Raw genomic sequence first — 17,724 nt, 5'->3', positions numbered from 1 at the left:
TTCCAGTACATTTACTTCGAAGTACATTTTAGTATTGTTGCCTAGCAAAATGATTGAGGCAATGATTGTATGGTAAGAAAAATCCGTTGTTGACATTTGCATTTCCTCATAAACTTAGGGATCAGAAGGCTTTTTTAGAATTCCTCAGCTATGACAGGACTCTTGTTACAATTATTTTAAAAATAAATGACTAGCCATTCATGACATCAAATTAAATATAAGAGCAGCTGAGGTCAACTACTATATATGTCCATTTATATTTAACCATATTTGTGTAGTACACCTGCCTTTGTGTAAAAAGACTTATGAAACAGGGAACACACTGAAGAAGGCATAGTTGTTCCGCTCCTTAAGTTTACAAAGAGAAGAATCACCTCAAATTTCAAAGAACAAAATTTTAAGAAGTGTGGGTTTTCTCAGCAAAGTCTTAGAAGTGATGGAACAATGGCAGAGGATTATTACTTTTAATAGAGGTTTTATGGGAAAAAATTGTCTCTGGGTTCACATTGTGGCCAAAATTTTAGCCTCTGAAGGGTCTGCTGTATTTTTTACATAGAAATATGCAATAGATTTATAAAGCTGACAGTAGATTTTCTGATCTTGTTGTGGAAAATACATTTAGCAAGTTCTTCTGACTGTAGTTTTGAAACTCAAGGATTCCCTGCTCTCCAGTTCCTCACATTTTTGTCAGAATTCAAGTCAGCTACTATGATGGTTATATTATGCTATAACCTTGTTACCGGAGGAGGGAGATGTAAATAACAAGGAGGGACTAATCTTTCTGTCCTTCTCTGATGTTTAAATGTTTAAAACATTTTAAACTGTTTTGGGGCTTCAAGGCCTAAATTTGGGATTTGTACTCTAAAGAAACCAAGATTTTCTTTCATTGGCTCTTTATCTAAACAGTAATTTTGCTTCATTTCTAGGTCCTAATGGATTAGGGAAAGGACAATATTTTGTCCTTCCCCTAAAATATTTACTTTGCTTATCTAGGTATAATTATTCACATAATTATATTCATTCCTTGTAAAGAACATGTCTCCATTAAAATAAATAAAAAATGTCATATGTAAACTATGCGGACAGTACAACAACCATATATATTTTTGTAACCTATACTTCAAGTTCGGTACCAAAGATAAAATTATCTACATGTATAAAGAAATTCCTAAATAAATAAATAATAGATAGATAGATAGATAGATAGATAGATAGATAGATAGATAGATAGATAGATAGATAGATAGATAAACTATCTACATACATACATACATACATACATACATACACACACACACACACACACATACATACATACATACATAAACAATTACAGTGAACCCTTGATTAAACAGTTTAATATAGAAGTAGGAGTATCTCTGAGACTCACCCAATGGTAAATAGGTTGTTACATGCGAACATGGGGTATTTCAAGTGCCTAACACAACATGATAACTGAATTTAGTCCACTGCATTTGAAGTCTGCAACTTAGGTCCAGTGCAAGCATTTGACGATTAATGTAAGCAAACATACTGTAAGGAAGCAAAAAGCAAGATTAGGATAAGCCAGGGCTCAATAATCATGAATAGAAAAAACTGAGAATGTGATTACCTGCTTAGCAACCAAAATTCTGGTTTCAATTGTGGCTGTAAGATGAGGACTACCTGCACAGTATAAACAAATATGTCCAGGAGCAATATCTCCCAAATCCTAATATTGTTGTTCTTATCATTCCAGAACTGTATATGGTACTATGCCATATAGCTATAAAATGTTAATTTGCTTCAATGAATATATAACACATAGGAATGTATTAAAAAAAAAAGAAATTTACCTTATCCTACACCTATTAATTCTTCTTTAAAAAACAGAGGGGCATATAAATGCAGCCTGCTGATTGGAATGATCCAATCAATCTTTAGGGATAGCTTCTTAAGACTTATGGAAATAAGCCACACAGCAAGCTTTAAGACAATTTTGTTTATTATCTGGAAATACAATAAAATGGGTTTCAGACAATTCCCCAAAAGTATAGAGACTCTCCACAGAAGAATTGCTCCTGAACCAATGACTATTTCTCTTCACAAAGAGAAACTCTAGGTACATGGACTACTACATACATACATGCATGCATGCATGCATGCATCTCATACATGTAGCATACTTTGTTCTTCTCTTATATACTTTATGGATGAATAAAGGGGTGGCTGCACAGCCACTAGCAATGACGTCCCACTGTAGTGGTGCATCTACCTCAGTCTTAAAATGTACAAGATGTGTATCTAAATCTCCAACACCCATTAGAGATGTAACTGAAACTCATGCCTTAAGGAACATTCACACAAATAGAAACCCCTTATATGAAATCACATCCTTTTATTTATTGTTCTCTTTTCTCTTTTCAAAAATTGGTTTCTGTTTGCCCAAACTGAAAAGGAAATGCAAGTCCATCTGGTTTTTTTTCCAGAGAAAATGACTGTCTATAACTATTATATTTCAACTTTCTCCAAGAAAATGCTGAAGGAAAGCAAAACCTTATTTCCCACTGTAGGGCATGATGGCAAGGTGGTTAAAAGATCCAGAAGGTTAACAGGGAAAAAGAAGGTGCAGTAGCTACATCACCTATAGATGAGAACTAGCCATTTGTGCTGGAATGCAACCCTTTAAGATAATCTGATATTTTATTTATCTCCCTTCAGGTTGTGCATTAATGTGTATATGCTTCAATTCTAGTTCCACAAAGCGTCTCAAATCTGTAGAGGATGAAATGGACAGTCCTGGTGAAGAGCCATTCTATACCAGCCAAGGGCGGTCTCCAGGAAGTGGAAGTCAATCAAGTGGATGGCATGAAGTGGAGCCAGGTAAATAAAGTCACCCAGGTGGTTTTGAAGGGAGGGGGAGTTTTTAGCATTCCTGAATTCCGTTTACTGATTCTGATAAGAACTAGTATTAATGTGTGAATTGGTATTTGAAAGGCTAGGGGAGTTGAATACAACTGCAGCTGTAAATCCCTTTGTTAATTTCCATTTTGTTCTTTAGGCAAGCATTTGTAGTGTTGAATAATGGTTTCCATGGTTGTCAAGGTTTTCTTATCCCAAAATATTACTCTCAATTAGATTGGCTTGCCCCCAAAAGGAGTGTACGCTGCAACTGTATTTTATTGTCAAACGACAGATGCTTGATTCTTCTTAAAAAAAGAAAAGAAACACAAAATCTTTCAGATTGTTCACTTAAATTGATTTTATTCTGCCACAGCATTGTCAGAAAAAAGGTGCTTTTGTTAATTTGAAAGTTTGTACTGTGGCTTTATTAGGCAATTTTCAAGTCTCTTTTTTTAAATATTTGTACAAGTTGCTACATTTTTATTTATTTATTTAAAAGATATCGCTACCCATCAAGCATCTTATGGGCGGCTTACGACAACCATAAAACCAATAAATAAAACAATAATTGGGATGTCCCACAGAAGGTTCAGGTATACTGCTTCCATATCTTCTAACTGTACAATCCCAGCCCATAAGTAAAAAGATAGGTCTCAAGAACCTTCCAAAAGGCTGCAAGGGTGGACATTGTCAAATTGCCAGCAGGAGAGGGTTTCATAAAGTAGCAACAGAAAAGGCTAGAGATCCTGCTAGATGACAAAATTTCAAAGGGGGGACTTGGATCATGCCCACCCTATCTGATTTAGTAAGATGGGTTGATATTCTTAGCAAAAGGTGGTGCTGTAAATAACCAGGCCGCATGCCATGTAGGGCTTTAAAGATGATCATCACTTTGAATTCCACTCAGAAAAAAAATGGAAACCATGCAGTCAATAAAAGACACACACACACACACACCACACACACACCTTATTTTATGTGTAGTTTCTTCCAAAGTAGCATTAATGATTTCTAGTATACCTCCAGGCTGTTTTGGGTTCCTTGTGAGTTCAGCTTATCCTCCATACTTTCAGTATAAGAAACCATTGCGGAAGGATTCTAATGTTATAAGTCATCTGATTTAATGTTTTCTAACCACAAATCCTATAAATCCTGGGTTCTTTTTTGACATTGGACAGTTGAGAAGAAGATACATTTAATTTAGATGAAATGGTTTTTTTTTAATCGGCCTTATTTTTCTTTAATTGCTTCCAAGAGAAACTATTTTGGGGTCCAATATATGGGCCAGTTTCATAGCTCTATGATTGGAAAGGATGAGAGTCAAGGGACGTATCTGGGAGTGGTCAATATTTTTTATGGTCAGTATTTCTCAGATGATTAAATTATTTAATTATTATTAAATACTGGCCTTAAGCTGGTTTTGTGGTTTTCTGCAACCTTGCCTTTCCACATCAGTATAAATAGCTTATGTGTCTTCTAACTGCACATCTTTCTGATGTATTTTTTGGTTTTATATCTGATTGTGTTCTTTGGTGTCACCAAAGTAGCTTTAAGGTATTTTGAAAGAATTTATTAATAAGTAAGTTATAATTTTCAGCTGCTAAAAGATATTTTAGTATCGCTGCTTGATATAATAGAACTTTTATGGAAAAATAGGACCTTTGATTTTTGTATGAAAATTATGTGCCTTGCTTGCTGCCTGCTTTATTGCATGCATAGTGAAACACAGATACTGATTCTGGATTTCTATTTGTGATTTAACCAAGAAATGGTGAATGAGTGCAACTGAATCATATTATTTCATCATCATAAATTCAATCCAACTGTGATGTTCCAAAATCAGGAGAAACTTTTCATTTGGCAACCATTTGAAGTTATTATGGCACTGAATGAAAGATTGTTATGACCCAGTGCTCAAACTTACAGCTATTGCAGGGGAAGCAGTGAGATCTTCGCCTAATGACTGCAATTGGGATTACCAGAACTGCCATTGCTAAGCAGTACATTCACGTGATGTTAATGATGACTTCAATTAGTGATGGAAATTTCAGTCCCAATTAGGATCGTTAAGTGAGGACTATAGTTCACTTTAGGGACAAGTGCTGATACATTTCTGGAGGGCCTGGTAAAAATGAGATAAGTGATGTCCTTAATGTGTATCATGTGCTGCAAAAAGAAAAACTCTGAAATTATTAGACCTCAGAAAACAAAATGAACCGGCACATTCAGAGGAAACTTAGTAAAAAATGGAGGAACAAAACACTAAGAAGAATAAACAGGATGAATTGTAGGAAAAAATTAAAATCTGGAATCATTGCTTTGAGATGATGTTCACCAGAGTAATTTGGAATGTTCATTCCATTCTCATCATGGCTAAAAAAACAACAACAGATATTTACACTTTTTCTTTTCCACCTTTTTTCTTTGCTAATTGTTTTAATATACTGTTACTGACATCAGATAAGTTGTAATGTTTTTTTAAAGAAATAGAAAGTCATATTTTCATTCATCTCTGGGCAGAGTATGCTTTCCACCTAGTGGGGAAATTTATTTCAATATTTTTCTTCCAGTTAAAAAAAATGGGAGAAAGTCTGTTTTAAGCCTTTTGTCTTAATAACCCTTGGTGTTGTTAAATTTTATTGGTACTGCATGATTGATTGCACATCATAATGTAGCATTTCATACATAGATGTGAGAACTGTGGGTTTAAATTAATGCTTTTTTGTTGCAAGTGTTGGAATAAACTTTGGAAAGATCATACAGAATATGGACAAGTTTAAGGATATCTACACAGGATATATCTTGGGAGTGTTGTTCCTTTTTTTCAGTTTCAAGGCAGACAGTATATTAAACACTGAAACTGTTGTTGCTCTAAATTTATTCAGTCTCCTAATACACTGCCTTAATTGCAAGATTCTTGCACTGAGCAGGGGGTAGGACTAGAGGAACTCCACTCCTTTCCGACTTTCAAATTCTGTGTTTCTGTGATTTGTGGCTCAGTCAAGCAAAACAGTGCATTAAATCTTTGCTCCTAATATTATACTCATGGAGACTCACATCCATTTACCTGCACTCCAGTGTGCTTGGGGAGTTCTCAGGCCTGGAATGCCTGGAGTCTGCCAGAAAAGATGAATTTCCTTTCACACAGGAAGACTCCGCAAAGTAAAACAAAGCAGACACGAAGTAAATTATTTCTGCTTTTCAAATATCTCTTGTGGTATCCGCTTTACAGTTAACTTTATCTCAGCACTTTCATCACGTAAATTTTTGCTAACGAAGAAGGAAGGCAAGAGGAGATAATGAAGATACTTTGGTTGGAAAATCATGCAGCTTCAGGCTTGGATTTGCACTGTAATACAATTCTATAGGTGACTTCATTTTAAAAATTAGTATAATCAGTTACATAGCTGTGAATCCACCTAAAAAGCTCTTGGCTTCAAAGTTCGTTTTATTTTGATTTGCCACAGTCAAATGCACTCTGTGAAGCTGAATAATATAAAAAGTTGTCTTTTACCTTTTTTCTCTCTCTCCCCCCCCCTCAAAATTGCATATTTTAACCCACTAAAGATGCTGTGCCCTTCTTAATCAATGTAAACATTTTTAAAATTGACAGTTGTCTGGCCTAATTTTAATAAATATTATTAGCAGATATTTAATTTTAAAATGAACAGTGTGCTCCCATTCCTTTTAGTTATTAGCATGACTATTTTTTCTGTGCCCAAAATAGTTTAGGCACAGAACTACAGTACTACAGTATTTTCAAAAATATGACTCTTGCCCTTCCAAAATATGTTTAATTATTTGATACTGTTTCCCCCAAAATAAGACCTCCTGGATAATAAGCCCAATCGGGCTTTTGAGCACATGCGCTAAAATAAGCCTCCCCCCCAAAAAAATAAGCTCTTCCCGAAAATATTGCAACACAGCAGTAGCCATGAGGTGACCACACTCACCACATCCTGCAGCTAAAAAATAAGAGCTCCCAGAAAATAAGGCCAAGTGCTTATTTTGGGTGTCAGAAGAAAATAAGACCCTGTCTTATTTTCAGGAAAAGATGGTAATTTTGCAGAATAGCAATAGCAGTTAGACTTATATACCGCTTCATAGGTCTTTCAGCCCTCTCTATGCGGTTTACAGAGTCAGCATATTGCCCCCAACAATCCGGGTCCTATTTTACCCATCTCAGAAGGAAGGAAGACTGAGTCAACCCTGAGCCGTGAGATTTGAACAGCCAAACTGCAGAACTGCAGTCAGCTGAAGTAGCCTGCAGTGCTGCATTTAACCACTGTGCCACCTCGGCTCTATAGATCCAATCTAGATCCAATCTAGTTGGCTTGTCTGGTTGCATATTTTTCAGGCATTTTTTGAATTGGGAGTTATATGCAGCTCACCAATGATGAACCATGAATGGTAACATAAAGCAGGCTATTACTGTACTATTGTCTGACATTAAAATGCAATTTCAAAAACCAGACTTAATTTTATCATATTGTAGAGCATAGTTCATAATTTCTTTTCGTAACAAATGCCCATGGTAGGATAAAGATTTGGTCTTGTACAAAAGTTTCTGTTACGAGCTTTCTTTAGACTAACTATACACAAGTGCAGATGACTCTGTATGAAAAGTATATGTAGGGACAGGTAAGAAATTAGATACGTACTGTCAGACCTTGTAAAGAATGAGGCTGGATAACCCAGAGTAGAACAGAAAACAAAACAGAAGAAATTATTCAAGCAACTAGTGAGGAATTCTTTTATTTCCCAACTGAAATATCTTAACAGAAAACAATTACCAAAGTTGGACGTTATCACATGGCACATTTTGGCGTATTGGAATAAGCAGGTTTCACTTTTAATATGACTAATGCACTTCTTTAGCTAATTTTATGGTTATGGCATTGAATTCCAGGACACCATCATGAAAATCATATTCTTAAGTGCTACAGCAATGCTAAGAAAGTCCCAATTGCTACAAAATGTTAGCTTTAAAAGTAAGGGAGAGATCACTTCAATTTAAAGTCTAGATTTAAATATGTATATTGAGATACAATAGCCTCTTTATATAGTTTGGTCTAGTTAAGGCATGAGACTAGAAACTGGGAGACTGTAAGTTCTAGCCTGCCATAGTCACAAAAGCCAACTGGGTGACCTTGTACTAGTCACTCTCAGTCAGCCCAATTCAGCTCAGAGGGTTGTTGTGGAAAAATAGGAGAAGGAAAATGTGTTTGATATGTTCACTATTTTGAGTTGTTTATAACAAATAAATATATAAATAAATAAACAAATACATAAGTTATTATATCTCTAACAATTCCCAATTAAGCTTCTTTTAAAAATCAATTCTCTTTTCACTGTTATATGTTTCTGAATTTCCCTAAGCAATTAAAATAAGAAGAATAAAGCTACACAGTTTAATTTCCTTTGGATAAAAGCACACTGAAGAATTAATGGATTCTGTAAAATATGTGCTTTATTTGTAAGTATTTTGTAATATGTTGAGTATTTGTTTGCCTCCCCCTGTAAGCAGAACACAAGGGGAGGCAAATAATCAACAGTCAATCCAGCTGTTATTTGTATTGCTAAAACTGCATCAACAATTCCAGCTATTGCCATCTGACACCTTGTAACTATCTGTTAACTTTTCTTTTCTGTTATGGGGCATATTCACAAGCATCTTATAAAGCCTATGCCCAAACTTTCATCTTGTAGATGAATTATCTGTGCCTAGCTGGGGAATTTTGGAAGTTGGTCCATTTATCTTAAACTTTTTGAGATTGACATTGGTTTAAAAAACATTTACCATAGGAATAGGAAACCTCTGTTGGAATAATGTAAATTGCAGAGGCCCTTTAAGATTAGTTCACCCAATCCCTGTGCTAACTTGCAGGATTCAATCTGGGCCCATCAGCAGGCCCAGGGGTTTAGTCTGAGCTTTCAGACTCATGCTGGAGCTCATCTTTAGGGAACCTCTCTCGTGCTTTGGGCCATTTTGTGTGGGGTGTTGCATGTGGCTTTTCAAATGTTGATTGAAGTGTTGATGACTGGCTATTTAGTCATTGGTTGTTTCATGCGTTCAAGCACTCTCCTGCTAAGTACCTGATAAGCTAGTGGTAAATCAACATTTTTGTTGACCCACAAAGGGCTCATTCCCCAGGCTTCTATTACTTCCCTGGCTATTTTTGTGCCTGCTTGTCCAACAATCTTAGTAGCCGCAAAATTGAATGCATTGATTGAATACATTCAATTTTTCACCTATGATTGTTGGAGGAACAGGGCTTTACTGAGAAATATCCAAATTCAAAATAAGGAGGAGTTTCCTGATGGTGAAAGCTATTGTACAGTAGAACAGCCTGCCCCCTGGAGTCATCACTAAGGGTTCTCAAGCAAAAATTAGTTTTTGTCTGGGTGATAATAATAATTCTTTCTCTGGACAAGGAATCTGAACTAGAAGTCCCTTCTAACCTTCAACAATGTAAAATTCTCCCACTTCACTTATTTCTGAACTGCTAGGCACAGCAAAACAGTGACCCAGACATCAGTTTTATTTTCTTATACCTAATAGGCATTTGTGATGTCCAAATATATTTGTGAAATATGTTGTATTGTTCCCTTGGTGGATTTTATTTAATTAAGATAATGATTTAAAAATGTAGATGGACAGGGAATCATCCAAGTACCAAAAGAGGTATCTGCAAGAGCATTGCTACCTGTAGGCCTCATGTCACATGTAAAACAATCATTTACTGTATATTCCTGATTAAAGAAACAGAGCCAATCCTATGATAACTTTTTTGGTTTGTTTTTATGTTCTTCTGGTAAGCACTGGAAGCAATTGTCATCCGCTTTCAGGCACACAATATTTCACTGAGCCTAACGAATCGTCCTAGCTGCCTTTTGTATATGTTTGTATACTGTTTACACAGCCCTACTTCAGTTATGCCCCTCTGACTACAGCCAACAAAAATCTATTAATGAATATGAAACTACAATAAATGCAGCAGGTCAATAGTAGTATTTGGAGACAAGTAGGACCATTCCATTGCAGCCATTAAGTAAAATAATTAAATACCCTTCATTTGTTCTTATAGACCTAGATACGATGACAGAAACTTAGCATTGGATCAATATGTCTCTCTTTCTTTTCAATTTATAGAGCAGCCAGTGACCATAATCTGTGACAATCATCTGTTTCATTGACATTATTGCATTAAAACCATAGAAGTTATAGAGGGAAGGATTGTCAGAAAATTGCATCTTTTCCCCTTAGGCAATACAGTATATCTGCTGGGACTTTTTTTTTCTAAATATGAGTCCCTTTCAATATTCTTTCGCTATATGGAACTTGTTTTTGCTTGGTCTTTCCTATACCTGTGGAAGTCACAAGTGCAGCATTCCCATGGTCATGCGTTCAAAATTCAGATACTTGGCAACTGACTCATAGTTGCAGTGTCCTGAGGTCATGTGATCACCTTTTGCCACCTTCTGACAAGCAAAGTCAATGGGAAAACCAGATTCATTTATCAACTGCAGTGATATGCTTAACAACTGTGGCAAGAAAGGTAGTAAAATAGGGCAAAATTCACTTAACATCTGAGGGTTATTTCACTCTGTATTCTATGACTACAGTAGTGACAAATCACACCTCCCTCTTGTGAAGGTGGATTACATGCCTGGACCTATGGCAATGTATCTTATGTGTGTGAAGTGGCAGCTTTTGCAGGTTGTGGCTATAACAGTAATAATATACACTCTGAAGTGTGATATCTTCATGTAAACAGATTGAAGTACTTCATATACATAAAAAAGAATAAATATATAAATAATAAAGTACTCACTTGTACTGAGAAGTATCTTCAAATCAAGTTTGATTAAAATTCTCAAAATTTTCTGAACACTTCTCATAGATAACATTAAACATCAAAATATATACAAGAAAATCATATGTTCTCCTAGCTACATTTGACACCTGCCCCAAAACACTGCCTGTATGGCTTTGGATGAGCCAAGTAACAGAAGATTTAAAAAAACATATTTAGAGGAAAGATATATAAGGGTTTTATGGTTGTGCAGAAACTAGAAAAAGAAAGAGAAGTGGAGGAACTGGAATGAAGACGGGGGGGGGGGTGGATGAGAATTTGCAACAAGACACTTTCTATAGTATTTCTCTTTGTGATCAGGGTAGTCTATTAAGGTGGTACATCTTTTCTGAGGCATTGATGAAACATTCAACATTACTAATTATTTAAGCTTAATATTCATTTCTATGTCAGTTAAACGCAACTATGCACAAATCTATTGCAGGGTTTTTAACTTGCTTTTTTGCTTGCTTCAATTATAATTTTTAGAGGTGTTTTTTCCCTTTCTTTCATTTTTTCCCCCGGGAAATATTCTGTTCTTTTGCTACTATTTATCTGTCTTGGTCGTTTTAAATTCTTTACCGCTATTTTGCTTTGCAAAACTCTTAATCTTATGCCTTTCAAAAGACAACTTAACTTGCAAGGACCAGTGTGGACTGAAACCGTGCTGGGTCCGCAGCCAGCTCAAATTTAGGCTGTGAAAGCATCAAGGAAAGTTATGGGTGCTGGCTAAAGCCTCTTCTGTTAAGTGCAGATTTAACAAAAGAACGGTGACCTCTGCTTGATGCAGTCCTGATGTCTCAATGGCTGCTGCCCTTGTCACTCCCACATTGGAACACTGCATTGCAGATACTCTTGATAACTCTTTGAAAAGTTCATGACCAAGCATAATTGAAGCACCTCCTTAATTTTAGTTAGCAAGTTCCTGATAAATATTGCATCCACGATCTGAAATAGTTTCCTGCCTCTCCTTCATAACACCTCAAGGTGCTAGATTTGGTTTTCCAAGTTCAGTCAAACAAACATTGGTTTTATCAGGTTTTTTGTGGAGACAAATCATGTCGTCATATGTTTAATTTGGGGTCTGCTAAACAAGGTTAGCTCTTCATTGACAACCGAAAAGGACTGGATTCTGTATATCAATTACATTTTTTTCCATATGATTATAAATCTAATGCTATGCCATTTTCATTTGCCCATATGTGTATTTATTCAAACATTATTTTCCTTTTAGGTTTTTTTGAAAAATTGTTTCAGCACATTTCAATTCAGACCCGATGATAGCTAATAAATCACAAAAGCTAAATCACAGCATTCTTCATTAAAATAAATTTTGAAAACTAAGAAATCTGAACCATAGTTTTTGTTCAGAGCTCTACCAAGTATAGAAATGATGAATAAGTCAAAGAGAATCTGTGTTCTATGTGAATAAAAAAAATATTCTGAAGTGAATCAAGTCTCCTTGAAAACCATTTCCAACTTCTATTTTCCATCAAAGAGAGGTTTAAATCATTCAACTTGAATTGAAATTTTGAAAGATTGAAAGACAAAAAAGATAAGTATAAAAAGTGGAAATACATAACTAAGGCAGAATATCAGCAAATAGCCCGAGCCTGTAAAGATGAAGTAAGGAAAGCTAAGGCTCACAATGAAGAAAGGCTTGCCACAAAAGTAAAAAATAACAAAAAAAAGCTTCTTCCAACATGTTAAAAACAAGAAAAAAGTTAAGGAAAAAATTGGTCCATTGCTGGGAGAAAGTGGCAAGGAGGTGACAAGCAACAGGAAGAAAGCAGAACTATTTAACTCATTTTTTGCATCTGTCTTTCCACAAAGGGATAAAACAGCCCAACCTATCAAAAACAGCCCCACAAAAATCAGATTAGGAACACAAATTGAAAGAGGGAAGAAAATGGTAAGTGAGCACCTGTCTACCCTAGACGAGTTCAAATCACCACAACCGGATGGATTGCACCCCAGGGTTCTGAAGGAACTAGCAGACGAGATCTCAGAACCACTGAACTATATCTTTCAGAGATCCTGGAGCACCGGGGAACTGCCAGAGGACTGGAAAAGAGCTTATGTGGTTCCCATCTTCAAAAAAGGAAAAAAAATAGATCCAGGAAACTATAGACCTATCAGCCTGACCTCAATACCAGGAAAGATTCTGGAAAAGATAATCAAGCAACAAATTAGCAAACACCTAGAAGTAAACAAAGTAATAGCCAAAAGCCAACATGGGTTTGTCAAACACAGATCATGGCAGATTAATCTTATTGCATTCTTTGACAAAGTGGCAAAATTAGTGGACCAGAGGAATGCCGTCGATATAGTTTACTTGGACTTCAGTAAGGCATTTGATAAGGTAGACCATAACCTACTACTAAATAAAGTAGAAGAATGTGGGATAGACAGCATCACCACCAGATGGATTCATAACTGGTTAACCAACTGCACTCAACATGTAGTTCTCAATGGAACTGCATCTACATGGAGGGAAGTATGCAGTGGAGTACCCCAAGGCTCTGTTTTAGGCCCAGTACTCTTTAACATCTTCATCAATGATTTGGATGAGGGAATAAATGGGGAACTCATCAAATTTGCAGATGACACCAAACTGGCAGGAATAACTAACACTCCAGAAGATAGGCTTAAGATACAGAAGGATCTTGACAAACTTGAACATTGGGCACTATCTAATAAAATGAAATTCAATGGTGAAAAGTCTAAGGTTCTACATTTAGGCAAGAAAAACAAAATGCGCAGGTACAGTATAGGTGGTACCTTGCTCAATAGTAGTAATTGTGAGAGGGATCTTAGAGTCCTAGTGGACAACCATTTAAATATGAGCCAACAGTGTGCTGCAGCTGCCAAAAAAGCCAACACAGTTCTAGGTTACATAAACAGAGGGATAGAATCAAGATCATGTGAAGTGTTAATACCACTTTATAATGCCTTTATAAGGCCACACTTAGAATACTGCATTCAGTTTTGGTCGCCATGATGTAGAAAAGATGTGGAGACAACAAAGAAGATTAGGGGACTGGAGACTAAAACATATGAAGAACGGTTGCAGGAACTGGGTATGTCTAGTTTAATGAAAAGAAGGACTAGGGGAGACATGATAGCAGTGTTCCAATATCTCAGGGGTTGCCACAAAGAAGAGGGAGTCCACTATTCTCCAAGGCACCTGAGGGTAGAACAAGAAGCAATGGGCGGAAACTAATCAAGGAGAGAAGCAACTTAGAACTGAGGAGAAATTTCCTGACAGAACAATTAAATCAGTGGAACAACTTGCTTCCAGAAATTGTGAATGCCCCAACACTGTTAAGTCTTTAAGAAGATGTTGGATAGCCATTTGTCTGAAACTGTATAGAGTTTCCTGCCTAGGCAGGGGGTTGGACTAGAAGACCTCCAAGGTCCCTTCCAACTCTGCTATTGTATTGTATTGTATTAAACTGATGAAGTATCTCTTTTTGAATCTGTGCCATTTTGTGATTGTTCTGCCTTCATTTGGAAACATAGCTTGCTGACTGACCACATGGATGCAGAGAGTCGTTTTGGAGCAAATAGGCTGAATTCCTGTTTACAGTTCCTTAACTTTTAATAGTTCTCTAATGGCAAAGAGCGTGATTGAAATTTTTTTTCACACAGCGTCCATTTTGTTGAACTTTTTGAAGGTGGAATGTGAGGGCGGTGCAAGATAACGCCAAACTCCATTTGTGGTGCTTTGAAGAAAGAGCACAAACTATGTGGAATGTGTGGTTCTCACTGTAAGATAAGCTAGAATGTGTTAATCAAATATTTTCATGATATGAAGGCAGTTAAGAAAACAGTAAAAAAAATTACTAATTGCTTTCTTAAGTAAACAGATCTATCATTAGGTTGTCAGGAAGAGTGACACTGAGCAGAAACACCCTGCTAATCCCTAAAGATAAGTATTTAACGTAATTAGGCAGACAGTGTCTCCTTTGTTGTACCAGCATTAATCAGGAGGGAAAAGCTCAATTTTACAGAAAAGAGTTTCTCTCAATATGCCTTTGTGCTATTTCACTACGTTTGTGGAGATAACATATTCAAAGTAATGGCAGTCATAGTTAACATAGATAAAGTTCCTTGCTATTTGATATATGCAACATGAATCCTTATTTTCCATGTTCTTGTTTTTCTTATGTGGCTTGGGGAGATTCTGATCACTTTTAAAAAATAATTTGTTTATCTTATGAGACTCAAGAAAATGCATATTCATAGCTGAATGTATTGTCTGTCTGTCTATCTATCTATCTATTTTCATTCATTCTGCTTAGTGGGTCACTTTCTTTTCTAAAATAATTGTGAGGAGAACCCAAATTAAAATTCAGCTATAGAGAAAGAGAGGATTTTTTTCTACACACTTTTATTTGTTTGTTTATGTGCCCATAAGGTAACTCTGGGCAGCTTACAGTCATAAAAATATATCTACATTAAAACATAAATTAAAACCAAAGATTAAAATCTAAGGCCATGTGTGGAGGGCAGGGGCAGAATATATAACACCTCTCTGATGAGAGATACCTGTCTTAACTTTTCAAAAATTACATTAATTGTGCCCAGAGAATTATTCTCAAAGAAGATAGGCTGTTTTGACTAGTTTCATTTTTCTCAGAACTCCTTAAAATATGTTCTAAAAAAGAAATTAGCCTGTCCTTTCCAGAATGCAGCAGCATTCTTTATGAAGAAATTTCATTCCCAATCTAAGTGCTAAGTTTAAAACCTGGACAAGTATATTTACTTGGCTCTTTTCTCATTCGAAAATGGTAAGAGGAGAAGGTTCTTTCCTTCCTAATGTTCCATTCCAGTGCAAGGGCCCCAGCAGATTCATTTCCCAAAGAAAACATGGAATTAAAACGCAAGGTTAAAAAATGTAATTAATTAATGTCCAGTTTGACATCTCCCTGCTTCTCAAAGGCTTTGATGGGAAAGCTGCAAATTAAAAGATCAGTAGACTTCATAAAGTAATAGGTACATGTGTGGTTGGCTTATTTGTTGGGCAGTTTGGAGTGTAGAGGTGAAAAATCAACTGCTTCCCTATAGTAAGGTTTTCAGTGCAAATGCTAACTAATCTAAGCTTTGGTTTTAGCTGACATAACTTTTTCTGAGATTCTTTACATTTCAGTCAATTTTAAGAGGGCGCATTGAATTCTTGCTCTCCTCTACAAAGCATTTTGATAACCTTCCAAATTTTGCTTTAAAGTCATTGCAGTTTACAATTACACTTTTAAGCTTTTGTAAAGGCAGCAACTACTCCAGGTTCTTCTACATGTAGAAGAACCTGGAGTAGTTGTTAGAATTTACATAGTTCATTTTGTTTCTTAACTTTTTTTTTTACACCATGACAAATTTATTGAAGTTTTTAATCTCACCTTGAAACAATTCTATGAATTTGCCAGTGATTGGGGCTGTATGTAAGCACTATGATATATAAAAAATAAGTGAATAGGAGAAATACCACCATTAATTTGGAACAATATTTATCTCTTTGCCTACATCCCTCGGTAAAATTTCAAGAAACCTTGTAGGAACATCCCCTTCAGGTTGGTTTCCATGGGGAATCAAGCAGAAGTATCAAATACATTTTATTTATTTCATTTTCATTTTCATTTTATACAATCACTTATATACTGTGCGTAACAAAAAAACAAAGAGAAAAAAAACAAACAAACAAAAAAAAAAACTCCCCAACATAACACTTCAATCCCCCATACACCCTCTCTTCTCCCCCTCCAACTTTCATTTCACCCCTCCAGCATTCCCCTCTTCTACTTCCCTTCCCCCTCAGACATCTCCCCCTCCCTCCATCTCACCCTCCTTACATTCCCTCTCACTCCCTCTTTACTTCTCCCTCCTCTTTCCCTCTTCTCCTCGCTTTGGTGTATCCATCAGTTTGTTTTTGTTTTTTTTTTAAAAGAATAAAAGAGAAAAAGAAAAAAAAAAGGAAAACGAGCCGCAGTATACAAGTGAATTCTTATTGTTCTAAGAATTGAAACTGTAATTCCACCCTCCCCCCTCCCCCCTATAATCCCCCCTCCCTAACCCCCTTACGGCTTCGCAGGTCCCATACCCGGCATAATTCTTTAACAAGCATTTGAGTATAATAAGGCCAGCTAATTTTAAAATTAAAAAAAGAAAAGAAAAGAAAAGCCAAAAAAAAAAAAAAAAGAATAATAAAAAATACACACACACCTAAAAAGAAAGGGGAAACAGAGAAGGGTCAATAAACCCACTACGTTAACACAGCTTCCCATTATCTGTAAATCTTAAACAATGTAGCTCATTCCAAATTTCGATTATTTTACTACTTGCAGGGTTTCAAACTATATTAGAGCCAGGTAAGTTGATCAATTAGGATTCCCCAACTAAAAGTCTCATTGCTTTGTCTATCTATTCAAACCTTTAATTTCTCTCTTTTTTATCCGAATATCCAAACCTTTCTATAAAACCATTAAACTCAAGTACTTCTTTCATTTTTCATTTCCAACACCTCCCTTTCTATCCTTACCCACCTCCACATGTAAATTTTTTACCTTCCACCCTGCCTTTATCCATGTCCATATATATATGTTATCCGCGTCCATTGCTCCTCCCATATTTACTCCACTTTCCTGAAGACTCTCCGACCAATCTTTCTTGACCTTATATTGAAATAGCAACTCAAACAAATATCAGCTTGCATTCTAGCCCCAAGTAGTCTAATTAAGCTTTCGCTACCCTTCCCTCTCCCACGCGCCTCCCAACTCCGTTCGTCCCAGACCACAACTCAAAAAGATCGCAATCTCCGCTCTCCTCGCCTAAGAAAATAATTCATGCGCAATTTGAGTTAGAATTCAGACAAATCTTATATACAATATGTGTCCACAATCAGCAACGCTTCTTTCAGTCTCCATGTCTCATCATCAATATACCACTTTTCCATTTTATCCCAGACGGAAATCATAAAGCTTTAAGAACA

The 17,724-nt window shown here is 36.1% G+C and overlaps 1 protein-coding gene across 4 annotated transcripts in view; it reads left to right on the top strand.

Moving 5' to 3' along the window:
* Positions 1-17,724, top strand: part of NFIA (nuclear factor I A) — a 322,795-nt gene that overhangs the window by 235,168 nt on the left and 69,903 nt on the right. For all 4 annotated transcript variants that reach the window (XM_032218140.1, XM_032218139.1, XM_032218138.1 and 1 more), the window contains exon 6: positions 2,735-2,862. In XM_032218140.1, coding sequence (XP_032074031.1) covers positions 2,735-2,862 — 128 coding nt within the window. The remainder of the gene's footprint in view (positions 1-2,734; positions 2,863-17,724) is intronic.

This window comes from Thamnophis elegans, chromosome 5 (genome assembly GCF_009769535.1).
Source record: "Thamnophis elegans isolate rThaEle1 chromosome 5, rThaEle1.pri, whole genome shotgun sequence".
Taxonomy (NCBI): Eukaryota; Metazoa; Chordata; class Lepidosauria; order Squamata; family Colubridae; genus Thamnophis; species Thamnophis elegans.
The sequence above is the reverse complement of the archived record's forward strand: the minus strand, read 5'-3'. Positions and strand labels throughout refer to the sequence as shown.